This window comes from Argopecten irradians, chromosome 5, assembly GCF_041381155.1.
Source record: "Argopecten irradians isolate NY chromosome 5, Ai_NY, whole genome shotgun sequence".
NCBI classification, from domain to species: Eukaryota; Metazoa; Mollusca; class Bivalvia; order Pectinida; family Pectinidae; genus Argopecten; species Argopecten irradians.
In genome coordinates, this window is record NC_091138.1 from 17,702,255 (window position 1) to 17,727,937 (window position 25,683).

The 25,683-nt window shown below is 35.8% G+C and overlaps 2 protein-coding genes across 5 annotated transcripts; both read left to right on the forward strand.

The window, feature by feature from the left end:
• Positions 1 to 14: 14 nt before the first annotated feature.
• On the forward strand, positions 15 to 22,127 carry LOC138323064 (retinoid-inducible serine carboxypeptidase-like). 4 transcript variants are annotated; one of them, XR_011208518.1, is made up of 13 exons: positions 15 to 129; positions 3,142 to 3,275; positions 8,739 to 8,828; positions 9,099 to 9,263; positions 10,623 to 10,697; positions 11,040 to 11,150; positions 11,764 to 11,968; positions 14,264 to 14,377; positions 14,880 to 14,942; positions 15,239 to 15,316; positions 15,762 to 15,916; positions 16,379 to 18,446; positions 18,532 to 22,127. XR_011208518.1 is itself a non-coding variant. In XM_069267398.1 (12 exons), the coding sequence occupies exons 1-12, from the start codon at positions 63 to 65 to the stop codon at positions 16,538 to 16,540; spliced, it is 1,419 nt and encodes a 472-aa protein (XP_069123499.1). In that variant the 5' UTR covers positions 15 to 62; the 3' UTR covers positions 16,541 to 22,127. The 4 variants fall into 4 exon arrangements, 1 of the variants encoding a protein (XP_069123499.1); XR_011208519.1 differs by having other exon boundaries at positions 19,802 to 22,127; XR_011208520.1 differs by having other exon boundaries at positions 16,379 to 18,021; positions 19,802 to 22,127.
• LOC138324296 (uncharacterized) lies at positions 19,619 to 24,226 on the forward strand. The gene is made up of 2 exons (XM_069269377.1): positions 19,619 to 19,636; positions 23,402 to 24,226. The coding sequence occupies exons 1-2, from the start codon at positions 19,619 to 19,621 to the stop codon at positions 24,143 to 24,145; spliced, it is 762 nt and encodes a 253-aa protein (XP_069125478.1). The 3' UTR covers positions 24,146 to 24,226.
• Positions 24,227 to 25,683: the final 1,457 nt, after the last annotated feature.

Below are 25,683 nucleotides of genomic sequence, written 5' to 3' on the forward strand. Positions count from 1 at the left end.
GTTAAAAAGTTTTTCTTAATCACGGAAGTCTCCATTTTGTAAACACATGTGTATCGACAAATATGTCTTCTTGTGTACTATTTGAGACGTTGTCTATATGGCTGATATGTACCTGCATCGCCCTACCTGGTAATGTTAAAAAAAACTGATAATTAACGGCTGTAGAAACGCATGATTATATATAAACTAGTGAAAGTGAAAGTAGAAATCACATAGGTCATGTAAGGACATTATATCAGAGTCGTATCCTATATTACCACCGGTAAACGTTTTAGTGGTAGATTATTAGTTATTGTCCTCTGATGGTTCTCTGATGGTCTCAGTACTTGTTGACCTTTGTTCACTGGTGGTCTCAGTACTGATTGACATTTGTCCTCTGATGGTCACAGCACTGGTTGACCTTTGTCCTCTGAGAATCAAAGTACATGTACTGTTGATCTTTGTCATCGGATGGTCACACTACAGTTATGGTTGACCCATTTTCAAGAATTTTGAAACTCATAGATTCTTATGGACTCCCTTCTGTGTGAGGACAATTTATTGTATATCTTCTTTTTTTGGAATAATAAAATTATTTTAAACCTGAAAAAACCAACAACATTATCTGTCCTGAGTGTTACAGGAATCTTGTCTTCTTAGATCAGTTAGATACTGACTGGGTCAAACATTCTGACCTCTAAAGGTCACAATCAGGCAGGCTTGACATTCTGACCTCTAAAGGTCACGATCAGGCAGGCTTGACATCCTGACCATTTATTATGAAACATGAAGGCCAGATATCCAGGTTCCTGAAGGTCATAGGATTGATTGTCATCTCCTCTGAAGATTATAATAAAGGTTGGCATTATGTCATCTGAATGTTTGATGGTCAAAATCAGAATATAAATCTAGCCCTCTGAAGGTCACATGAAGGTTAAGACATCCTTGCATTTGAAAGTTTACAGACTGGCATTCTTACCTCAAATGACCACATTCAGGATAGACACCCAGGCCACTGAAGGTCACAGGAAGGATAAACATCCTTACATCTCTTTGAAGGTCACAGGAAAGGGAGATTCCCTGTGATCGGGATGTTACACTGACAGGAAGGGTAGACTTTGTGGTCTCTAAATATCTTTGAAAATATAAGTATATTTTACTTAAATAGATATGTAGATACATCATGTCCTCTGATGTTAGCAGGTAAAAAAGTATTCATGCCTCCTAAAGTCACACAAAAAGATGACTCCCCTGCCTCTAAATTTTGAAGAACAGATTAACATCCTTAACTTTTGATGGTCACAATTATGATACACACCTTATCATAGGAAGGGGTGACACTCTAGACTCTGGAGCTTAAAGAAGGTAATGGGGGAACAGATAAAAATCAATTCCTTTGATGGTAACAATCATGGTCAATATTTTTGCCTCTGAGGCCACAACAAGGGTATGATATACAAGCCTCTTACTTCCAATGGACGAATTATGTTATACACCCAGGTCTTTGAAGGTCACAAGATAGATTGGCATCGTTACTGCAGAAGGACACAGTAACCTTGATGTCAAATGAAGAGTAGACTTTCTGGGTCCAGGAGGTCAAAGTAACAATAGATCCTGACCACAATGGTCATACCTGGCTATTGAGGGTTAAAAGTAACATTGGGCTCCGTAGACTAAATGACAGAATAATATCCTAACCTTTTCTTTCTACCACCAAGATGAGATGAAAAATAAACAGCATACCTTCTGTGTAGGTATGATAGATGCCTTTGTTACAGAAAGGAGAGAAACGCTGTCTTCTAAAGACCTGTCAGGATATCATTAACAAACTAACACCCACATTTTTACATGAAGGATAAATATCATGGCCTCTGAAGGTCACAGAAAGTCTTGGCATCCTTGTATCATAAGATCTTAGGATAGAAAATTAGTTTAAGTATCATTGATAGAGAATGGTGTATGTGTTTACTTCTAATTGTCAGACTCCAAGGATTTTAGTCATGCATCTTGGTGGTCTCTAGAAGGTCACATTTACCATGGTTGACAAATATTCAGGCCACAGGAAGAGTAGACATCCTCGCTGATAAAACTCAGTCAGGATAGACATTTTGGTATTTAAATGTCATTGTATGGAATAACATATGCTTACCTTTAATTAATGGTAACACTTCCAGGGTTTTTGCCAGGCCTATGTAGGCTCCGGTAAAAGGATCCATTCCCAATTGAAAAATAGCATTGTATATTCCCAAATTCAGTCAACATTTTCCCAATCATGGTAAAATTAAATTAAAACCCCCAAATGATGTGAAAAGCTATGACAATAGTATTGATATCTTGTAATAGTTGAAGGGATTTTGCAAAGATCATATTTTTTTCTCCAGAACTTTTCAAAATTGAATTATTTTTTATCAAAGATGCTCCACCGCCGACAGAGCATAAATGATATTCATCATTTGAACAATAATTGGTGTTTAATCGTGTATATATATGTCTAATTAACACAAAAAATAACATAAAATAATTTGTTTTGCCATTGATGCATGTGCAATCAGTACTTCATTTCCTATAGGATATAGTTTTCAAACCTGGCACGTCCTTACATAACCCTGGCAGTTACTAATAGGACGTTAAACTAATAAAACTGAAACTGTATTGGATCAGAACTAGGGTTGACATCCAGGCCTATGGATATTGTACACATCCTGCTCCTGAGGCTAGTCAGGAGAGACATGAACCTTTCAAGGTCAAAGTCTATGTAGCTATAATGCCCCTAAACTTGAAAATATGAAGGTCACAGGAATGATATCCTTATATCTGAAGGTGATGATAATTAAAGGTTGATATTCTTACATTTGACGTATTTGGAAAGGATTTACATATCATATAACTTCAAAATGTTTCCAAATAAGACATAAGTTATAAAAATGCACTAACTATATAAAATATATTGTTTCATCTACTTCATTGTGAAAAAATGTACATTGCATCCTCCTTAACCTGAGCTACTCTATTAAGAGACCGCTTTTCAATTTCCCTTGAGTGGTCACTTAAGACAGATTCCACTGTATTTGTTGTTTAATTTCTGGTTTCTTTTATGGGAATTACATCTAATCATTTGAATTAGATGTTGTATTTGCTGTGTTACATTTATTTCTGTTTCAGCAACTCATGGCCAAGAGACGGAGCCAACACAGCACTGGGCGTATGTTGATGTACGTGACAAGGCACACATGTTTTATTGGCTGTATGAATCCTCTAAAACAGGCGAGGATGTCCCACTTATCATGTGGCTACAGGTAAACACTAATGTAGTACTTATATTGAATCCTCTATAAGGGTGAGGATGTCCCACTTATCATGTGGCTACAGGTAAACACTAATGTATTTATATTGAATCCTTGTCCCACTTATCATGTGGCTACAGGTAAACACTAATGTAGTACTTATATTGAATCCTGTATAACAGGTGAGGATGTCCCACTTATCATGTGGCTACAGGTAAACACTTATGTATTTATATTGAATCCTTGTCCCACTTATCATGTGGCTACAGGTAAACACTAATGTAGTACTTATATTGAATCCTCTATAACAGGTGAGGATGTCCCACTTATCATGTGGCTACAGGTAAACACTAATGTATTTATATTGAATCCTCTATAACAGGCGAGGATGTCCCACTTATCATGTGGCTACAGGTAAACACTAATGTATTTATATTGAATCCTCTATAACAAGTGAGGATGTCCCACTTATCATGTGGCTACAGGTAAACACTAATGTATTTATATTGAATCCTGTATAAGGGTGAGGATGTCCCACTTATCATGTGGCTACAGGTAAACACTAATGTAGTACTTATATTGAATCCTCTATAACAGGCGAGGATGTCCCACTTATCATGTGGCTACAGGTAAACACTAATGTATTTATATTGAATCCTGTATAACAGGCGAGGATGTCCCACTTATCATGTGGCTACAGGTAAACACTAATGTATTTATATTGAATACTCTATAACAAGTGAGGATGTCCCACTTATCATGTGGCTACAGGTAAACACTAATGTATTTATATTGAATCCTCTATAACAGGCGAGGATGTCCCACTTATCATGTGGCTACAGGTAAACACTAATGTATTTATATTGAATCCTCTATAACAAGTGAGGATGTCCCACTTATCATGTGGCTACAGGTAAACACTAATGTATTTATATTGAATCCTCTATAACAGGTGAGGATGTCCCACTTATCATGTGGCTACAGGTAAACACTAATGTAGTACTTATATTGAATCCTCTATAACAGGTGAGGATGTCCCACTTATCATGTGGCTACAGGTAAACACTAATGTATTTATATTGAATCCTCTATAACAGGCGAGGATGTCCCACTTATCATGTGGCTACAGGTAAACACTAATGTATTTATATTGAATCCTCTATAACAGGTGAGGATGTCCCACTTATCATGTGGCTACAGGTAAACACTAATGTATTTATATTGAATCCTCTATAACAAGTGAGGATGTCCCACTTATCATGTGGCTACAGGTAAACACTAATGTATTTATATTGAATCCTCTATAACAGGCGAGGATGTCCCACTTATCATGTGGCTACAGGTAAACACTAATGTATTTATATTGAATCCTCTATAACAGGCGAGGATGTCCCACTTATCATGTGGCTACAGGTAAACACTAATGTATTTATATTGAATCCTCTATAACAGGTGAGGATGTCCCACTTATCATGTGGCTACAGGTAAACACTAATGTATTTATATTGAATCCTGTATAACAGGTGAGGATGTCCCACTTATCATGTGGCTACAGGTAAACACTAATGTATTTATATTGAATCCTGTATAACAGGTGAGGATGTCCCACTTATCATGTGGCTACAGGTAAACACTAATGTATTTATATTGAATCCTCTATAACAGGTGAGGATGTCCCACTTATCATGTGGCTACAGGTAAACACTAATGTATTTATATTGAATCCTCTATAACAGGTGAGGATGTCCCACTTATCATGTGGCTACAGGTAAACACTAATGTAGTACTTATATTGAATCCTGTATAACAGGTGAGGATGTCCCACTTATCATGTGGCTACAGGTAAACACTAATGTATTTATATTGAATCCTCTATAACAGGTGAGGATGTCCCACTTATCATGTGGCTACAGGTAAACACTAATGTATTTATATTGAATCCTGTATAACAGGTGAGGATGTCCCACTTATCATGTGGCTACAGGTAAACACTAATGTAGTACTTATATTGAATCCTGTATAACAGGTGAGGATGTCCCACTTATCATGTGGCTACAGGTAAACACATGTATTTATATTGAATCCTGTATAACAGGTGAGGATGTCCCACTTATCATGTGGCTACAGGTAAACACTAATGTATTTATATTGAATCCTGTATAACAGGTGAGGATGTCCCACTTATCATGTGGCTACAGGTAAACACTAATGTATTTATATTGAATCCTCTATAACAAGTGAGGATGTCCCACTTATCATGTGGCTACAGGTAAACACTAATGTATTTATATTGAATCCTGTATAACAGGTGAGGATGTCCCACTTATCATGTGGCTACAGGTAAACACTAATGTATTTATATTGAATCCTCTATAACAGGTGAGGATGTCCCACTTATCATGTGGCTACAGGTAAACACTAATGTATTTTATATTGAATCCTCTCTATAACAGGTGAGGATGTCCCACTTATCATGTGGCTACAGGTAAACACTAATGTATTTATATTGAATCCTCTATAACAGGTGAGGATGTCCCACTTATCATGTGGCTACAGGTAAACACTAATGTATTTATATTGAATCCTTGTCCCACTTATCATGTGGCTACAGGTAAACACTAATGTAGTACTTATATTGAATCCTGTATAACAGGTGAGGATGTCCCACTTATCATGTGGCTACAGGTAAACACTAATGTATTTATATTGAATCCTCTATAAGGGTGAGGATGTCCCACTTATCATGTGGCTACAGGTAAACACTAATGTAGTACTTATATTGAATCCTGTATAACAGGTGAGGATGTCCCACTTATCATGTGGCTACAGGTAGACACTAATGTATTTATATTGAATCCTCTATAACAGGCGAGGATGTCCCACTTATCATGTGGCTACAGGTAAACACTAATGTATTAATATTGAATCCTCTATAAGGGTGAGGATGTCCCACTTATCATGTGGCTACAGGTAAACACTAATGTATTTATATTGAATCCTCTATAACAGGCGAGGATGTCCCACTTATCATGTGGCTACAGGTAAACACTAATGTATTTATATTGAATCCTCTATAACAGGTGAGGATGTCCCACTTATCATGTGGCTACAGGTAAACACTAATGTAGTACTTATATTGAATCCTCTATAACAGGCGAGGATGTCCCACTTATCATGTGGCTACAGGTAAACACTAATGTATTTATATTGAATCCTGTATAACAGGTGAGGATGTCCCACTTATCATGTGGCTACAGGTAAACACTAATGTATTTATATTGAATCCTCTATAACAGGTGAGGATGTCCCACTTATCATGTGGCTACAGGTAAACACTAATGTAGTACTTATATTGAATCCTCTATAACAGGTGAGGATGTCCCACTTATCATGTGACTACAGGTAAACACTAATGTATTTATATTGAATCCTCTATAACAGGTGAGGATGTCCCACTTATCATGTGGCTACAGGTAAACACTAATGTATTTATATTGAATCCTGTATAACAGGTGAGGATGTCCCACTTATCATGTGGCTACAGGTAAACACTAATGTAGTACTTATATTGAATCCTGTATAACAGGTGAGGATGTCCCACTTATCATGTGGCTACAGGTAAACACTAATGTATTTATATTGAATCCTCTATAACAGGCGAGGATGTCCCACTTATCATGTGGCTACAGGTAAACACTAATGTATTTATATTGAATCCTCTATAACAGGTGAGGATGTCCCACTTATCATGTGGCTACAGGTAAACACTAATGTATTTATATTGAATCCTCTATAACAGGCGAGGATGTCCCACTTATCATGTGGCTACAGGTAAACACTAATGTATTTATATTGAATCCTCTATAACAGGCGAGGATGTCCCACTTATCATGTGGCTACAGGTAAACACTAATGTATTTATATTGAATCCTCTATAAGGGTGAGGATGTCCCACTTATCATGTGGCTACAGGTAAACACTAATGTATTTATATTGAATCCTCTATAACAGGCGAGGATGTCCCACTTATCATGTGGCTACAGGTAAACACTAATGTATTTATATTGAATCTTGTATAACAGGTGAGGATGTCCCACTTATCATGTGGCTCCAGGTAAACACTAATGTATTTATATTGAATCCTCTATAACAGGTGAGGATGTCCCACTTATCATGTGGCTACAGGTAAACACTAATGTAGTACTTATATTGAATCCTCTATAACAGGTGAGGATGTCCCACTTATCATGTGGCTACAGGTAAACACTAATGTATTTATATTGAATCCTCTATAACAGGTGAGGATGTCCCACTTATCATGTGGCTACAGGTAAACACTAATGTATTTATATTGAATCCTCTATAACAGGCGAGGATGTCCCACTTATCATGTGGCTACAGGTAAACACTAATGTATTTATATTGAATCCTCTATAACAGGTGAGGATGTCCCACTTATCATGTGGCTACAGGTAAACACTAATGTAGTACTTATATTGAATCCTCTATAACAGGCGAGGATGTCCCACTTATCATGTGGCTACAGGTAAACACTAATGTATTTATATTGAATCCTCTATAACAGGCGAGGATGTCCCACTTATCATGTGGCTACAGGTAAACACTAATGTCTCTAAGTACTTATATTGCTGTATGACAAATTATACTACATCAGAATCCAACAGATTATTCTGAACTATAACTACAACTTTGATCGGGCGTTAGACATGTGGTAGTTATGTTCAGTGTCAATATATAGTCAAAATGCATGGAGAGTCAAAATACCTGTCATTATAGACAGGTGGTCATTATATACAGACAGTCGTTAGAGCAGGTTTGACTGTATTTTGAATGAAATTTGATTTTCAACCTTGTTTATCATAAATCAGTACTGAGTTATCAGTCTTCAATGTCTTCTCCTGAGCCCTAGACTGGCCACTAGACCCTAGGTAAACTTCATAACTGGATTATCTACCCTGAGTTTGAAACTAGAATCTGTTATATCAAGAGACAAAAATAATCAAGCAATATTTTTGTGATAATTCTAATATTTTAGAGACTCCTGAGACCTAAACTGGCCCCTAGACACAAAGTTGCTGATAAGAATATTTCAGCTGGATTTTATTATTGGATTATCTCCCCTAGTTTGAAACTAGAATCGGACATATCAAGAGACAAAAATAATCAAGCAACATTTTGGTGATAATTCTAATATTTTAGATACTCCTGAGATCTAGACTGGTCACTAGACCCAAAGATGTTGACTAGAATATTTCAGCTAAATTTTGTTACTGGATCATCTCCCCTAGTTTGAAATTAGAATTGAACAGATCAAGAGACAAAAATAATCAAGCAACATTTTGATGATAATTCCAAACATTATCCTAGAGACTGATGTCCAGTCTGCCTGAGCCCTAACATGAGACAGATAGTGTTTTAAGAACAAGTAAATAATTGACTATTAATTTTTTTAAGGGTGGCCCTGGAGGATCCTCCACTGGCTTTGGTAACTTTGAAGAGATCGGACCATTGGATGTTGATTTGAACTCACGTGGCACAACATGGGTATGTCCGATCATCTATGTGATAGATAAAGGAACTACAGAGTTTTGATAATGATTTATATGAAGCTTTGTGAATGTTCCCCCTCAAGTCATACATGCACTGATACATGCCAGTAGTCTGCATTAAATATTGTGAATTAGTCCATTCATTGATGTGTCTTTAGATGGCTGCCTTTTTGCCCCCCCCCCCTCCTCTCATTGAGTCCTCATAATTTGTAATCATTATCCATTGGTATCCACTAATTGATGATTATCGTCTTTTTGTCACCAGCTATCCGTAGCCAGCCTCCTCTTCGTAGATAACCCTGTAGGCACTGGTTACAGCTATGTTGATAGTCTTGATGCTCTTACAACTGATGTCAACATGATAGCAAAGGACATGCTTGTATTGTTGGAATCTTTCTTCATGGAGTCAGAATGGGGTAAAAAGCACCAGGTAAACTACTACAGAAAATCCTAATTTAATTTTAGAGTGACAGCGACATTTAAATTCAGATTTATGTCAACCTTTCTTACCTTTTCTATACATGTTTTTGTCAATACAGATTTGGGACTACAAATGCCATACAAATAGTTTTTCATTCGGATTTATTTATCGTTTGTAATAATAGTACTTTTTATATCTGTTAAAGGGACAATTCAGTCTAAGAGAACATTAAATTTTGTACATATATCGAAAAAAAAACATTTCTAATGGAAATTACATCGGTTTTACTGTGATATCCCAAAAAAGCCCATGGTGGTGAAATGCATGTGAAATGTTCAAACTCGCTCGCTGACGCCATTACACATTGTGGTCAAACATCTTGTATGCTGAACCCTGTCCCTTGCTGGAAGAGTAATGCAGCTTTTGTCTACAACGGTTCAAATCACTCTGAAAGTAGTGTGGTTACCTTATAAGGTGAATTGTCTTGCCTAAAAAATCATTTTATCACCTCCTCAATGGTTATGTAGTTCATTTGTTTTGATCAACGATTTGTAATTACAACAGTATCAATTAAAATACTAAACAATGACGTGGCATTTGTCAACACTTTGTGTTATATGTTTCTTAAGAAATGTAGAACAATACATTTACCAGGTATGCCATATTTTGCTTCTTGGTTATGTTAAAAAATTAGTCTGAGTGAATTGTCCCTTCAATGTGAGTAAACCTAGCTGTAAGTGATTTAGAGATTAATACTTATCTTATTTTCTACATAAAGAAATTTTTTAGAAATTACAGTCAGACATGGGGCCGCTGTGGCTGAGTGGTTAAGATGTCACGACATATAACCTCAAGCCCTCCACCTCTGGGATTCGGGTTCAAATCCTATGGGGGGCAGTTGCCAGGTACTGACCGCTGGTCGGTGGTTTTTCTCTGGTGGTACTCTGGCTTTCCTCCACCAACAAACCTGGCACGTCCTTATATGACCCTGGCTGTTAATAGGACGTTAAACTAATAAAACCAAAACAGTCAGACCTGTATTAAGAATAATATCATCAAAAGGGCAAAGAAATGTGATTTTTATTTAACCGACATTAAGAAGCTGGTCTTTATACAGTAAAACATGTTTATATATAATGAACCTGTTTACAATAGATTCACGGTTATAACATAGTAATTTTCATTCCTCGTCAAGGTTCCTATATGACATTTGTAATGTAATAAGTGTAATTCAAACTATGCTTATAACAAAGTGATTTTGTTGGTCCCCAGAGGTTCTTTATAATCATGCTTTACTGTACCGAGTTTTGCTTATTGATTAAACTACCAGCAGAAGACATTTACTATGTAATCTTGTATGTCCATTAGAACTCTCCGTTCTACATATTCTGCGAGTCCTATGGAGGAAAGATGACCACCGCTATCAGTGATGTTCTCTACCAGGTCAGTTATCATATAGAGAGAAATCCTAAAGTTGATTAATAAGTTTTATCTGTGACTAAATTTAGAATTTATTATTTTGAAGGTAAGTGCAGTTTGTACCGCTTTGTGTTTATGTCCCAATGCTTTGTAGTAGCTGTACTTTTGTTCCTTTCTTTAAATGGATACATGTATATTCTTTTCAAGCTTCACTGGCAAACAATGCTTATTATTAAATTGGAAATATACTTACTTCAATTAAGTATATAGATTTTGAAGTCTGAATGAAGATATGATAATCAATGATTATTAAACCAATCTTATCATTCCAAGAAGATTGATTTACACAAAACTTCATTGTTTCAGGCTATACAGAGAGGAGACTTACAATGTAACTTTAAAGGGTTGGCCCTTGGAGATTCATGGATATCTCCAATAGATTCTATGCTAAGCTGGGGTCCATATTTACATACAAATGTAAGTAATTATTGGTATATATCGTCATTTGAGTATATGACTGAATTTAACACACTAACATAATTTTTGGCCATTGTATCAATTCAATCCATTTATCATAATTGATAAATCTTTGACGTAATATTACATCTCAATTGCTGACAGAATACTGCAATGGCTAAGTATATAGGTTGATGATCGAGATTAAACCTACCTTTCATCTGGGGCCATTGAAAGTTATAACTCGCAATATAAAATAAGTTTAACCAGTATAGTTTATATATGTATACAGCAGTCTTTTGATTTTAAATGTGCTACTACTTAAATGTATATAAATATTGTTATAATTTGTAATTTATTCATGCCAATAATAAATATCAGCATTATAAAAGACTTTCAAATGCTATTAATCGAATGTAGAATATACCACTTACTGTTAATCTGATGTAGTATATTGCTATACCAGATATTTTTTAACAGCTAGTCTATTGTTCCATGTAGTATATCACTCAACTTTGCTAAGCCAAGGCTATGCAGCATGCTACTCTCTCTCTCAAAGGTGATTCCTGCACTGGATACCCTTTGCTCACAAAGTTGTTTATCACCATATATTATACAGACATTTGGTGGACAGTCTATTGTAGATAAACATGGTTTATCCAAGATAAACGCCTCTGCCTACAAAGCATTAGAACTTATCAAGTCTGGACAATGGACGGAAGCGACTGACCAATTCAACAAATGTGAGGGGGTGGTGGAGGAGGCCTCTAATGGAGTGAACTTCTACAATATACTGAAGTGGGGCTCTGACGAAAGAAGTAGCCTTGTACAGAGGAGTGGTAGGTTGTCTTGACCAATTTTCTGTGTTCCTACTGTATAGTTGCTAATTATGGCAAGCCAATTTAACATTTATTGAAGGAGCAAGGTCTATCCCGTATTTAATCGAATTATATAAGATATCTTATATAATAATATAAGATATCTTATATCTATATAAGATATCTTATAAAGTATATAACATATAAGATATCTCATATAGGATATAAGATATCCCATATAGGATATAAGATATTTCATATATTATATAAGATATCTTATATCATTATGTATAAAAAATAAATAAGATATTCATATAGTATTTATGATATCTTATTTAATTTTCTATATAAGATATCTTATATCATATATAAGATATCTTAATTAATATATAAGATATCTTATATTATTGAAATCTCGTTGCTATATAAGATATATTATATAGAATGAGATTTCGTAGCATTTAAAACCAGAAACTAATTTCTCCCTCGAGCATCATTCGGAGCACATTTTAGAATCGTTTGCAATGACAGAGATGGTACTGAAAGGGAGAATCAACCGCTGTTTGGTTGCATTCAACGATGTATTGAAAACACTGAAGCAGTTAATTCCCATCACTCTAGTTGTCAATTCGAACATGGCGACAATAAATATATTGGCTATAATGGTGACCTATCTATACATGCATACTTTTGTCTAGTTCAACCAAACACTTGATACTGGCGTGGCATGCGAAGCCAACAAGAGTCTGGCTGAACGAGTAACTGTACAGCTCTCTATGACTTCCGGGTAGGGAGACTTCATTTCTGGGCTTTTGTTGAAATCTCGTTCCTTTATAAGATATCTAATAAAGCAAGGAGATTTCAATTATATAAGATATCTTATATATTATATAAGATATCTTATATAGATAACTTAAATGAGATATCTTATATACGATATAAGATATCTTATATAGGATTAATTAAAAAACATATGAGATATCTCATATATTATATAAGATATTTTATATTTCAATCAAGATATCTTATATATTTGCTGTGAAATAAGGATCTACTTTGGGATCTACTTTGCTCTTTGAATAAATGTCATGTTGGCTTGCCATAGCTAATACTCACAGATTCATCCCAATTTGTGAAAATCAATATCTTCAGAAATACATCGAAATCATGATTTTACATATCAGAGTTTGTAAAATGAATGATTATTTAAAAGACTATATTATAATTCGCAAAATTAAACCCCTGCAAAAAAAGTTCCAAACAGTAAATCGAGAAATCTTACACCCGCAAAACTTTTATTATTTAAACAATTATACAGTATATCAAGAATTTGACAGTTCTCTTAAATTTTCCGTAGTCTTAAAGGGACATGAACCTAAATAAACTATGTAAATTTGAGTAAAACTTATATTTAAGACATGTCAGTTACTTTACTAAGTAATATATATCAGTTATTGTGCAAATATGTCAAATAAAATAATTATTGTAATGGAAATTCCATCTTTCTGTATTTTAAATCGGCCCGGTTGAATTTTGTAGACTAAGTGAGATAAAAATAGTAGTGTTGAACTTTAGTGACCTCCATCAATGCACTGCACAAATTAAATGAATGTAAACAAAATGGTGGGTCAAAAACGTGGGTGAAAGGAACACAAACGAATTCCGATTGAAAACAGATTATGACAAGAGTCAGTAACATGCACGATTGAGAAAGTAGGTAAATATAAATGGATTGCTGAAATGCAAGAGATGGGAGCAACTTCCCACATGTACATATTTGCAATAAGTCAAGAACCCCGCTTGGCGGTGCCCCGTCATAGGATAAGTCTCATTTGAATTTTGACTTATCATTCTTACGCAAATTACAAATTGTTTTATAACAAATATTAACAAATATGGCTTATTCTTCATATATCAACCATCGTAAATTAGAGAATAATCTTAAAACGTGTAAAAGTAATTTTCCTTGTCTTGTCAGCAAGTTTGTTGTTCATTATAACCTCGCTTTCGACCAGCTTTCGTTTTGTGTTCCAAAAATAGAATATGATGGTGTATTTTTATCATTTTTGGGGTAGGTATTCCCCACATTTTCCTGTTGTTTTAGATTACCAATCATTGTACTAAAATATTCAATAAACATATGAAAATCATATCTAAGCATACAGAACAACTTATTTAAGGTTCATGTCCCTTTAAGGGACCTTTATAAATTTTGTTTGATATAAATCTTAACTACTCTGACCAGTGGTAGCCATTCTTCCTCATTAACACATGTCTTTGTAGTTTTGTAATCTAAATCAATCCGATTTCTTACAGATAAGCCAGAAATTCGAATATTGAGAGTTTTCCATGCAGACAAATTGACCACCTTGATGAATGGCCAAATCAGAGAAAAGTTGAAGATAATTCCACCTCATGTCAACTGGGGAGGTAATTAAATCATCCACAATGTTTTCAATCAATCATCTTGTTGATTACCAGAGATTATTAACTAAAAGAAATTAATATCTCCTGCGAGTCAAGACACTGAAGTCAGGCAATATAAAATTTTGTGTTAATTATTTCTATCTATTCAGTGAAATCTGCCTTATCCACCTTTGTACCATGTCTGATATAAAGCCCACCTGCTTATTAAAATTTTCTTAGGTTCACAAATGGTCATTTATAACACAATTTGACCTGTATATAAAGACCACTTGGCTATAGAGACCCATTCTCCCTCATGTGGTCTTTATAGACAGGTTTGACTGCATGTCATTAATGGTAATTCATTGAGAATATGTTTTCTATTTTAGAACCAGTTTTGGAAAAAAAAAAAAAACCAAGAAATTTCTAGTCTAGGATGTGGCATGGCTTATTTATTAGTTGTACTGTATTGATGTACTGGTGATCAGTAATAAGTAAAAACATTTGTTATAAATTATAATTATAGGTCAGAGTGGAGAGGTGTTTCAGCACATGAAGGGAGATTTTATGAAACCTATTGTTAAGACAGGTATGTTAAACGGATAGATTAGTGTGTCTTATAGTGTAGTTCTACACTCTGAATGTCACACACCTACACACATTGACTATATTGTATATTTTTATGGATCATTAAAAGGAATATTTCTTAAACGGGATAAACAAACTGAAATAGTTGTTGATTGATGGTGTATAAATTGATCTAGTAGCAGCTGCTAATATTCAAATATACCATTTTATAAAAATGATTTGTCATAGAATTCCTGCTTTTACTGTAATCACTGTGAAACAACAATATTGCACTATAATTTTCCGTTGGCTTTCCAGTTAATAGATTGATTAACGAGACCAATCTACAGGTGGTTGTTTATACAGGCCAACTGGACCTCATCTGCTGTACCCCAGGTAAGGCTTACAAAAGATCTTAGAAGTTCATCATAACATTAGAAATAACAGATCACCAGCTGTCAATTAAACCTCTGGGATACTGCACATAACTTTACAGTTTGTATTGTGTATTCTATGACGTTTGCTGCAACATTTAATGGAAACATGTGCGTATCCCAGCGCAATGTGTGGCTTCAAACTGCCTGGCGATCAGTCATGCAGTTGTCTCTTGAAAAATGACCTCTGATATTCAGATATATTGAATCCTAGTATTCAGTTGAACCTACTTACTAATATAATTTGAACTCTGCTTGATTTGAAATGAAATTGAATCTCTTCCATGAAAATTTGGAAATATTAAATTATATTTATGGGGACTTTCAATATTATTACCAGATACAAATTAATTGCTATATGTTGTTATATTATGTCTGGTGTACAAAATGTGAATGTAACTGTTCAGGTACAGAGAAATGGGTGGAGACTCTGGACATTTATCCCCAGTTCTACAATACATCCAGAGAAAGTATACCAGACCCTGTGACTGGCCTCACGTCAGGGTTTGTGAAAACTTACAAAAACTTTGCAATGTACTGGATTCTAGATGCTGGACACATGGTAAGTATTATGTTATAATGTCTATTATGTGTAAATATACAGGCATGCCGCTGATAATGTAACATTGTATAGAGGAAATGAAAACTGATAAATCTTTCATTACCATCTGATATTTCTGTTTTTGCTATCTGTTATCTGCCCTTGTGGGTAGGTATTGAGTGTGACGTCATCTGTTTGTGAGCGTAATGTCATACTTTTAGGAGAAAATGATGTGAATTTTGCTCTCAAAATAATGCCATCACTTTGGATACCTATGTGGGAGGTAACTTTTTAAGATGGAATATTCATGACAAATTGCATGTAATTCTTAAAAAAGTTAGACAGATTGTGAAAATTTCTTAATATTGTTTCAATACCTTCATGAATGAGTTTAGAAAAGAAGATCAATGTCCCACACTTTATTGCTATACACTCAGATTGATAAAAGTGATTTATAACTCTAACTTTTTACTCTTGCTACAGGCACCAAAGGACAATGGAAATACTGTGCTTGACATGGTCAAGAGAGTGACAACGAGTCATGAGCGCAGATCCTACAGGAGGCTCTATAACTTTGCAGCTTGGATACTTAAGTGGTCAAGAAACTTACATCATAAAAAGTTAATTATCTTCAATAACTATTAGTTTGGCTACAAAAATATTGTTTTATCAGCATGCTGATCTAATGTACTTCCTTAGGTGATTTGCACATTTCAATGTTCCAATTTCCATTCACTGAATGTCTATGTTACTATTTTCCCAAGCATGTCAAATGATTGCCTAAAGTTATATGTATTTCCTCAATACTCCCAGAATGGTCACATGATCACCCAATGTCACTATTCTCCAAGGTGTGCCATATGGTCACCTAATGATGTCATTTCCTCAATACTCGCAGAATGGTCACATGATCTCCCAATGTCACTCTAACCCGAGGTGTGCCATATGGTCACCTAATGATGTCATTCCCTCAATACTCCCAGAATGGTCACATGATCGCCCAATGTCACTCTTACCCGAGGTGTGCCATATGATCAACTAATGATGTCATTCCCTCAATACTCCCAGAATATTCACATGATCGCCCAATGTCACTATTCTCCAAGGTGTGCCATATGATCAACTAATGATGTCATTCCCTCAATACTCCCAGAATAGTCACATGATCGCCCAATGTCATTATTCTACAAGGTGTGCCATATGATCAACTAATGATGTCATTCCCTCAATACTCCCAGAATAGTCACATGATCGCCCAATGTCACTATTCTCCAAGGTGTGCCATATGATCAACTAATGATGTCATTCCCACAATACTCACAGATTGGCCACATGATTGCCCAATGTCACTATTCTCCAAGTTGTGTCATATGATCAACTAATGATGTCATTCCCTCAATACTCCCAGAATAGTCACATGATCGCCCAATGTCATTATTCTACAAGGTGTGCCATATGATCAACTAATGATGTCATTCCCTCAATACTCCCAGAACGATCACATGATCTCCCAATGTCACCATTCTCCAAGGTGTGCCATATGATTAACTAATGATGTCATTCCCTCAATACTCCCAGAATGGTCACATGATCGCCCAATGTCACTATTCTCCAAGGTGTGCCATATGATCAACTAGTTATGTCATTCCCTCAGTACTCCAAGAATGGTCACATGATCGCCCAATGTCACTATTCTCCAAGGTGTGCCATATGATCAACTAATGATGTCATTCCCTCAATACTCCCAGAATGGTCACATGATCGCCCAATGTCACTATTCTCCAAGGTGTGCCATATGATTAACTAATGATGTCATTCCCTCAATACTCCCAGAATGGTCACATGATCGCCCAATGTCACTATTCTCCAAGGTGTGCCATATGATCAACTAATGATGTCATTCCCTCAATACTCCCAGAATGGTCACATGATCGCCCAATGTCACTATTCTCCAAGGTGTGCCATATGATCAACTAATGATGTCATTCCCTCAATACTCCCAGAATGGTCACATGATCGCCCAATGTCACTATTCTCCAAGGTGTGCCATATGATCAACTAATGATGTCATTCCCACAATACTCACAGATTGGCCACATGATCGCCCAATGTCACTATTCTCCAAGGTGTGCCATATGATCAACTAATGATGTCATTCCCTCAACACTCCCAGAATGGTCACATGATCGCCCAATGTCACTATTCTCCAAGGTGTGCCATATGATCAACTAATGATGTCATTCCCTCAATACTCCCAGAATATTCACATGATCGCCCAATGTCACTATTCTCCAAGGTGTGCCATATGATCAACTAATGATGTCATTCCCACAATACTCGCAGAATGGTCACATGATCGCCCAATGTCACTATTCTCCAAGGTGTGCCATATGGTCACCTAATGATGTCATTCCCTCAATACTCCCAGAATGGTCACATGATCGCCCAATGTCACTCTTACCCGAGGTGTGCCATATGATCAACTAATGATGTCATTCCCTCAATACTCCCAGAATATTCACATGATCGCCCAATGTCACTATTCTCCAAGGTGTGCCATATGATCAACTAATGATGTCATTCCCACAATACTCACAGATTGGCCACATGATTGCCCAATGTCACTATTCTCCAAGGTGTGCCATATGATCAACTAATGATGTCATTCCCTCAATACTCCCAGAATAGTCACATGATCGCCCAATGTCACTATTCTACAAGGTGTGCCATATGATTAACTAATGATGTCATTCCCTCAATACTCCCAGAATGGTCACATGATCGCCCAATGTCACTATTCTCCAAGGTGTGCCATATGATTAACTAATGATGTCATTCCCTCAATACTCCCAGAATGGTCACATGATCGCCCAATGTCACTATTTTCCAAGGTGTGCCATATGATCAACTAATGATGTCATTCCCTCAATACTCCCAGAATGGTCACATGATCGCCCAATGTCACTATTCTCCAAGGTGTGCCATATGATCAACTAATGATGTCATTCCCTCAGTACTCCAAGAATGGTCACATGATCGCCCAATGTCACTATTCTCCAAGGTGTGCCATATGATCAACTAGTTATGTCATTCCCTCAGTACTCCAAGAATGGTCACATGATCGCCCAATGTCACTATTCTCCAAGGTGTGCCATATGATCAACTAATGATGTCATTCCCTCAATACTCCCAGAATGGTCACATGATCGCCCAATGTCACTATTCTCTAAGGTGTGCCATATGATCAACTAATCATATCATTCCCTCAATACTCCCAGAATGGTCACATGATCGCCCAATGTCACTATTCTCCAAGGTGTGCCATATGATCAACTAATGATGTCATTCCCTCAATACTCCCAGAATGGCCACATGATTGCCAAATGTTACTATTCCCCCTGGTGTGCCATATGATCAACTAATGATGTCATTCCCTCAATACTCCCAGAATGGTCACATGATCGCCCAATGTCACTATTCTCCAAGGTGTGCCATATGATCAACTAATGATGTCATTCCCTAAATACTCCCAGAATGGTCACATGATCGCCCAATGTCACCATTCTCCAAGGTGTGCCATATGATCAACTAATGATGTCATTCCCTCAACACTCCCAGAATGGTCACATGATCGCCCAATGTCACTATTCTCCAAGGTGTGTCATATGATCAACTAATGATGTCATTCCCTCAACACTCCCAGAATGGTCACATGATCGCCCAATGTCACTATTCTCCAAGGTGTGTCATATGATCAACTAATGATGTCATTCCCTCAACACTCCCAGAATGGTCACATGATCGCCCAATGTCACTATTCTCCAAGGTGTGCCATATGATCAACTAATGATTCCCACAATACTCACAGATTGGCCACATAATCGCCCAATGTCACTATTCTCCAAGGTGTGCCATATGATCACCTAATTAATCTCTCATTGTTAAAAGATATCTCTCATTACCCCAAGATGTGCCATATGATCACAAAATTTTACCAACCCACAAATTATCCCCGTCATCCATTACTTTTTTTTGAAAACACCAGTAGTTAGTTGACTACACTTAATAAGGCACATTTTGTTTTTGTAACTGGTTGTTTTTGGGTTGTGCAACATTAAAACTGCTTTTGTAAACGGTAAACTCGCACGCAGAGTTAGTTTTTCATCAAATACTACACTAGGTCTTTTTCACTAGATTGAAAATACTATTGAGTGTTTTGGTCAAGACTGACTATGAGTCACATTACCACCTTGTATACCATTCCTCTCAACTGGAGGTTTTATATAGTCATATGATCTCCACAATGTAATAATTTCTCTTCAACTGCATAAAAATACAAGTTAAAATATGAATGTCAAACATCTAATATATTCCTGTACCCAAACCCCCTACACAAGTGTCCATGTTACTAATTCTCTATATCCCCCAAATAGAAGTTGCATAATCAACCTAATATTTCAATTCCTGACCATTTTCTGTTGAGTCACAATTCTCCATTCACATCCCCGACTCTCCCACCTACATAACCATTCCCATAGTTTCACATCGAGTCACATGACCTCTCAACAGTAAGTACCACTTCCTTACAACTAAAAGTCTTACAATTGTGATATAAACGTATGATTTACATTTAAGGAATATTACAAGGATGAATTTTGAAAGAAATAGATTTTTTTCTTTTTCTTTTGTTTTTTTAAAATTAGTCTCGTTTGTAAATTACTACAACCTGTGCTCAATTTCTTATAATTCTGTATCCATACATACGTGTTCAAGTTGGTTTCAGATATAATACTAACATGTGCAATTATTTTTTATGTACTTACAAAAGATGGTAGTGTGTATTTTTATGTGTTCTTTGAATGTTTAAATGGTCAACTTAAAATGTTGCAATATTGTTTTTTTGAGAGTCTATATATTATTAAAAGTACATGCCAAAATTATGCACTCTGAATTATAACTAATTTACTGATTTATACTTTTATGTAATGATTTGTTGACATGTATTTTTCCTCTTACAAATTGTTTGTTTGTTTGCTATTTATTTACCACCCACTCAATATTAGATATTAGTGCCACTCACCTCCATATGTATTTCAAAAGTCCTCCAAATCAAACCATGGTGTGACTATTCCTCTTTGCATATATATTAAAAGAGTTAGCTCCCTTGGGGTAGGTATCAATTGTTACCTCATTATTTTGCGAGTCCACTAATGTAGTTTTCTATGAAAACTATGACATTACACTTGCAAACATATACTGTCACAACCAATACCTACCTGCATGGGCAGATAACTCTGTAATATACAAATTCAGAATAGGTTTGCATTATCTGTCTTGTGCATTTTCTTGTCAGTTAACTTATTGAAACTATATAGAATTGGAAATTTGTCAAACTAGAAGAAACAGTGTGTTCTTTACCAATACAAGGTCACTGTGACCTATATGTCGACCTTTGACCTCATTTACGAAAAAGCTTTCCAGACATCAATCTCCAGTTTTATATTATACATACCAAAACTATATGCTTGGTGTATAGGTTAATCAAAGTGAGGGTGTTTGTCTTATACTAGATTCAGGTCATTGTGACCTATATTTCGACCTTTGACCTCATTTTTAGAGAAAAGAAACTTCTCTAGACAAAGGAAATTGTAGGAAAGCCATATGGTGTTTTGGTGAGAACTAAACATTCTCCCATACTTCACAGGGATATCCTTTTCCTGTTGCTAGGGAAAGATAACTATATCTTACATGGGGGGGGGGGGGGGGGGTAAGACAACCCACATAGCCTAGAAAATAACACGACGTCATCAATACATGTGGATATGCCGCATCATGCATTGTTGATAATGTCATTAAATTTGGACGCATAAAGACATTCCTGTAATAATAGTGGGAGGAAAAAGCTGGAAAGCAACTAGAATTTCATATTTTCCCCACTAAGTATGGGAGAAAAAGAATCTTACATGGATCGGTCAAGTGAACAGGGATATCTTGACCCTTGTGAAAGATTTTGGCTGTCAACTATACCTGTCCACTTGACTGACCCATGTAAGATTCTTTTAGTCCAGTAGTATTGGACACTGGTCCAAGAGGCAGTAATTTGATTATGTGAGCAGTAACCATGGTAAATCTGCTATGTTGATGCTTTTAAGGTTCTATTCCGTTGCTTGTATTTAGATATTCTGAATTATATGCCATGTTCATTAATTATAAATAAATGTTTAAAATTATCTGACATTGTATAGTTGTAATTTTTGACAAATTATTTATCTTAACATTGTTTATAAATCTTCAAAATATCACATGAAATCAGGCCAAAAGATAATGAAACAATTTCAAGTTTAGACTACTGTAAACCATCTCATTTTTGTGGCAAATCAAGTTCACATTTTTTATGCCTCACCAAATTTACATGCCGATTTTATTTAATGTTTTGAATCATTTTTTAGCGCAGTAATTGATTTGTGTGATTCTAGTCATCCGTGAAAATTAATCAAGTCATGGCTAATGCCATTAAAAGTGATTGAACTGAGCACAACCTTAAGTCTAAAATTATGTTTCATGATTTTAGAGCCAGTTCATTGTGAGGTGCCTTTTACCAGCAACACATCCTCGATACTCCAGGGCTTCCGATCACTTACGATCTCTACACCCCTGGACTATCTCATAGTAAAACTGGAGGCAACAGAATAGAACAGGTAACTTAGTCATTTGATGTACATCAAAAGAGCCGTATAACGGTACACTGTGGTTGACTCTGTGGCTTTGATGTTAGGCGTCGCTCTCTCTGTAGTCTTCAAATGAAATATTTGCTAGCCCGTGATTGGTCAAATGTTTTCCGCTGAGCTGCCTTCAATTTCACTGTGAGATAGTCCAGGGGTGTAGAGATCGAAAGTGATCGGAACCCCTGGAGTATCGAGGATGCCAGCAACAAAACTTTTTCTTATATAATTTTATTAGTCATTATTCATAACATAGTTTGGATCACAGCACTGCATTACAGTTGGATATATATACTGGTATCCACTTCTCATTGTTGAAATTCATTTGAAAAGTTGTCATACAAGTTGATTTTGTTTCATTAAAGGCCCACTATGATTCTGAAACAATTTTTATTTTAACTGTAAAACGAGTTTGATAATCTTGTACAGTCCAAAAGTTATTAGTTTACTTGACATTGTAATACTACATGTACACTTTATCACTTCCAAAATAATTTAAATGGATAAATGAATTCATTGTTAATTTCTTTAATGTGGGTCATCTTGTTTCGCAATGCCGTCCTAAATACTATGCAGTAGTTGACTATCACTACCCCTCATGACAAAACAGCAAAATGAACATTCTTAGTTAACATATCGTTAACACACAAAACCTTGCATTTGAACTCTTGTCTATCTGTTGGTATTCTCATATTGAATTCAATTCATAAAGCAGACCACAGCTTTTCTTTTTTGAAGTCATTAAAAAATCAAGTTTTTATCAATATGTTATTCCATATGGTAGATCTCAGGTGAAGTCCTCAACTACAAATGGTGTGTAAACATGTATGTCCTCAACTACAAATGGTGTGTAAACATGTATGTCCTCAACTACAAATGGTGTGTAAACATGTATGTCCTCAACTACAAATGGTGTGTAAACATGTATGTCCTCAACTACAAATGGTGTGTAAACATGTATGTCCTTGACTACAAATGGTGTGTAAACATGTATGTCCTCAACTACAAATGGTGTGTAAACATGTATGTCCTCAACTACAAATGGTGTGTAAACATGTATGTCCTCAACTACAAATGGTGTGTAAACATGTATGTCCTCAACTACAAATGGTGTGTAAACATGTATGTCCTCAACTACAAATGGTGTGTAAACATGCTTGTCCTCAACTACAAATGGTGTGTAAACATGTATGTCCTCAACTACAAATGGCGTGTAAACATGTATGTCCTCAACTACAAATGGTGTGTAAACATGTATGTCCTCAACTACAAATGGTGTGTAAACATGTATGTCGTCAACTACAAATGGTCTGTTAACATGTATGTCCTCAACTACAAATGGTGTGTAAACATGTATGTCCTCAACTACAAATGGTGTGTAAACATGTATGACCTCAACTACAAATGGTGTGTAAACATGTATGTCCTCAACTACAAATGGTGTGTAAACATGTATGTCCTCAACTACAAATGGTGTGTAAACATGTATGTCCTCAACTACAAATGGTGTGTAAACATGTATGAATGACTTATGATTTTGGTTTGCAACCTAATGGCACCAATATAAAACAAATTTACTAAAAAGACTTCCTGCCAATGGTGAAAATCATACCAATATTTTGTTTACTGATTTTTTACCAAATAAGAATGAATTTCTAAACATCTCTAAAACCCTTTAAAGGTTTTATTAAATTACAATTAATCTCAGAACAAAAACTTATCATGTTGCAGTAAATTTACTTAACATTAAAAACGCTCCACCGCTGACAAATGGATTTTTTTCACTATCAAAAACATGAGCAAACGATTTAGTTATTTTCCTCAGTTACAAAAGTTACTTACTTTACACCATTACCACCATCGAAAAGTTTGAGCTTCTAATTTTACTTTTAGTTAAAAATATAAAGAAATAATTAATTGCATCCTGAAAAAAATTTGTGTCACTATACCCTATATGGAATGAAATACTGATTGCGCATGCATCAAAGGCAAAATAAATTATTTTATTATAGTTTTTGTGTTCATTGGACATATATATACACGATTGAACACCAATTATTGTTCAAACGATGAATGTCATTTATGCTCTGTCGGCGGTGGAGCATCTTTAAAACATTAATAAATTAAACATACAAGTATATTAAAACAAGAGATCCCAGAGGGATCTTGGCGCCCACCAAAGAATGATCTATATCTGACAAAGGAAAAATGGATCTTTTCTCTACTTTTTAAACTTTTTCAAACATACTACATATAAAATTTGAGACAGATCGCTTCAGTACTATCTGAGAAATAGCCATAACAAACTTTAACTATCAAAATCCAAGATGGCGGCCATCTTGTTCACCGATTGGTTCAAAAATGCAATATGCACAACAAGGGCTCTAGGGGAACCTACATATTAAATTTGAGAAAGATCCCTTCAGCACTTTTTGAGAAATAGGGATATCAAACCTTAACTATCAAAATCCAAGATGGCTGCCTGGTGGCCATCTTGTTTTTCCGATCAGCCTCAAAATCTGTATGGCACAACTAGGGACCAAGGGTACTCTCCATGTGAAGTTTGAACAAAATCCCTTCAGTAGTTTTCAAGAAATATCGATAACAAAACTTCAACTGCCAAAATCAAAGATGGCTGCCTGGCGGCCATCTTGTTTTTCCGATCAGCCTCAAAATCTGTATGGCACCACTAGGGACCAAGGGTTACCTCAATGTGAAGTTTGAACAAAATACCTTCAGTAGTTCTCAAGAAATATCGATAACAAACTTCAACTGCCAAAATCAAAGATGGCTGCCTGGCGGCCATCTTGTTTTTCCGATCAGCCTCAAAATCTGTATGGCACAACTAGGGACCAAGGGTACTCTCCATGTGAAGTTTGAACAAAATACCTTCAGTAGTTCTCAAGAAATATCGATAACAAACTTCAACTGCCAAAATCAAAGATGGCTGCCTGGCGGCCATCTTGTTTTTCTGTTCAGCCTCAAAATCTGTATGGCACAACTAGGGACCAAGGGTACTCTCCGTGTGAAGTTTGAACAAAATCCCTTCAGTAGTTCTCAAGAAAT

Excerpts from the sequence above, each read along its gene's own strand:
- LOC138323064 (XM_069267398.1), top strand. The coding sequence starts at position 63 with ATGTCTTCTTGTGTACTATTTGAGACGTTGTCTATATGGCTGATATGT. Across the intron at positions 8,829-9,098 it reads ACTCACGTGGCACAACATGG|CTATCCGTAGCCAGCCTCCT; the intron begins GTATGTCCGATC and ends TTTTGTCACCAG. Across the intron at positions 11,969-14,263 it reads TAGCCTTGTACAGAGGAGTG|ATAAGCCAGAAATTCGAATA; the intron begins GTAGGTTGTCTT and ends GATTTCTTACAG.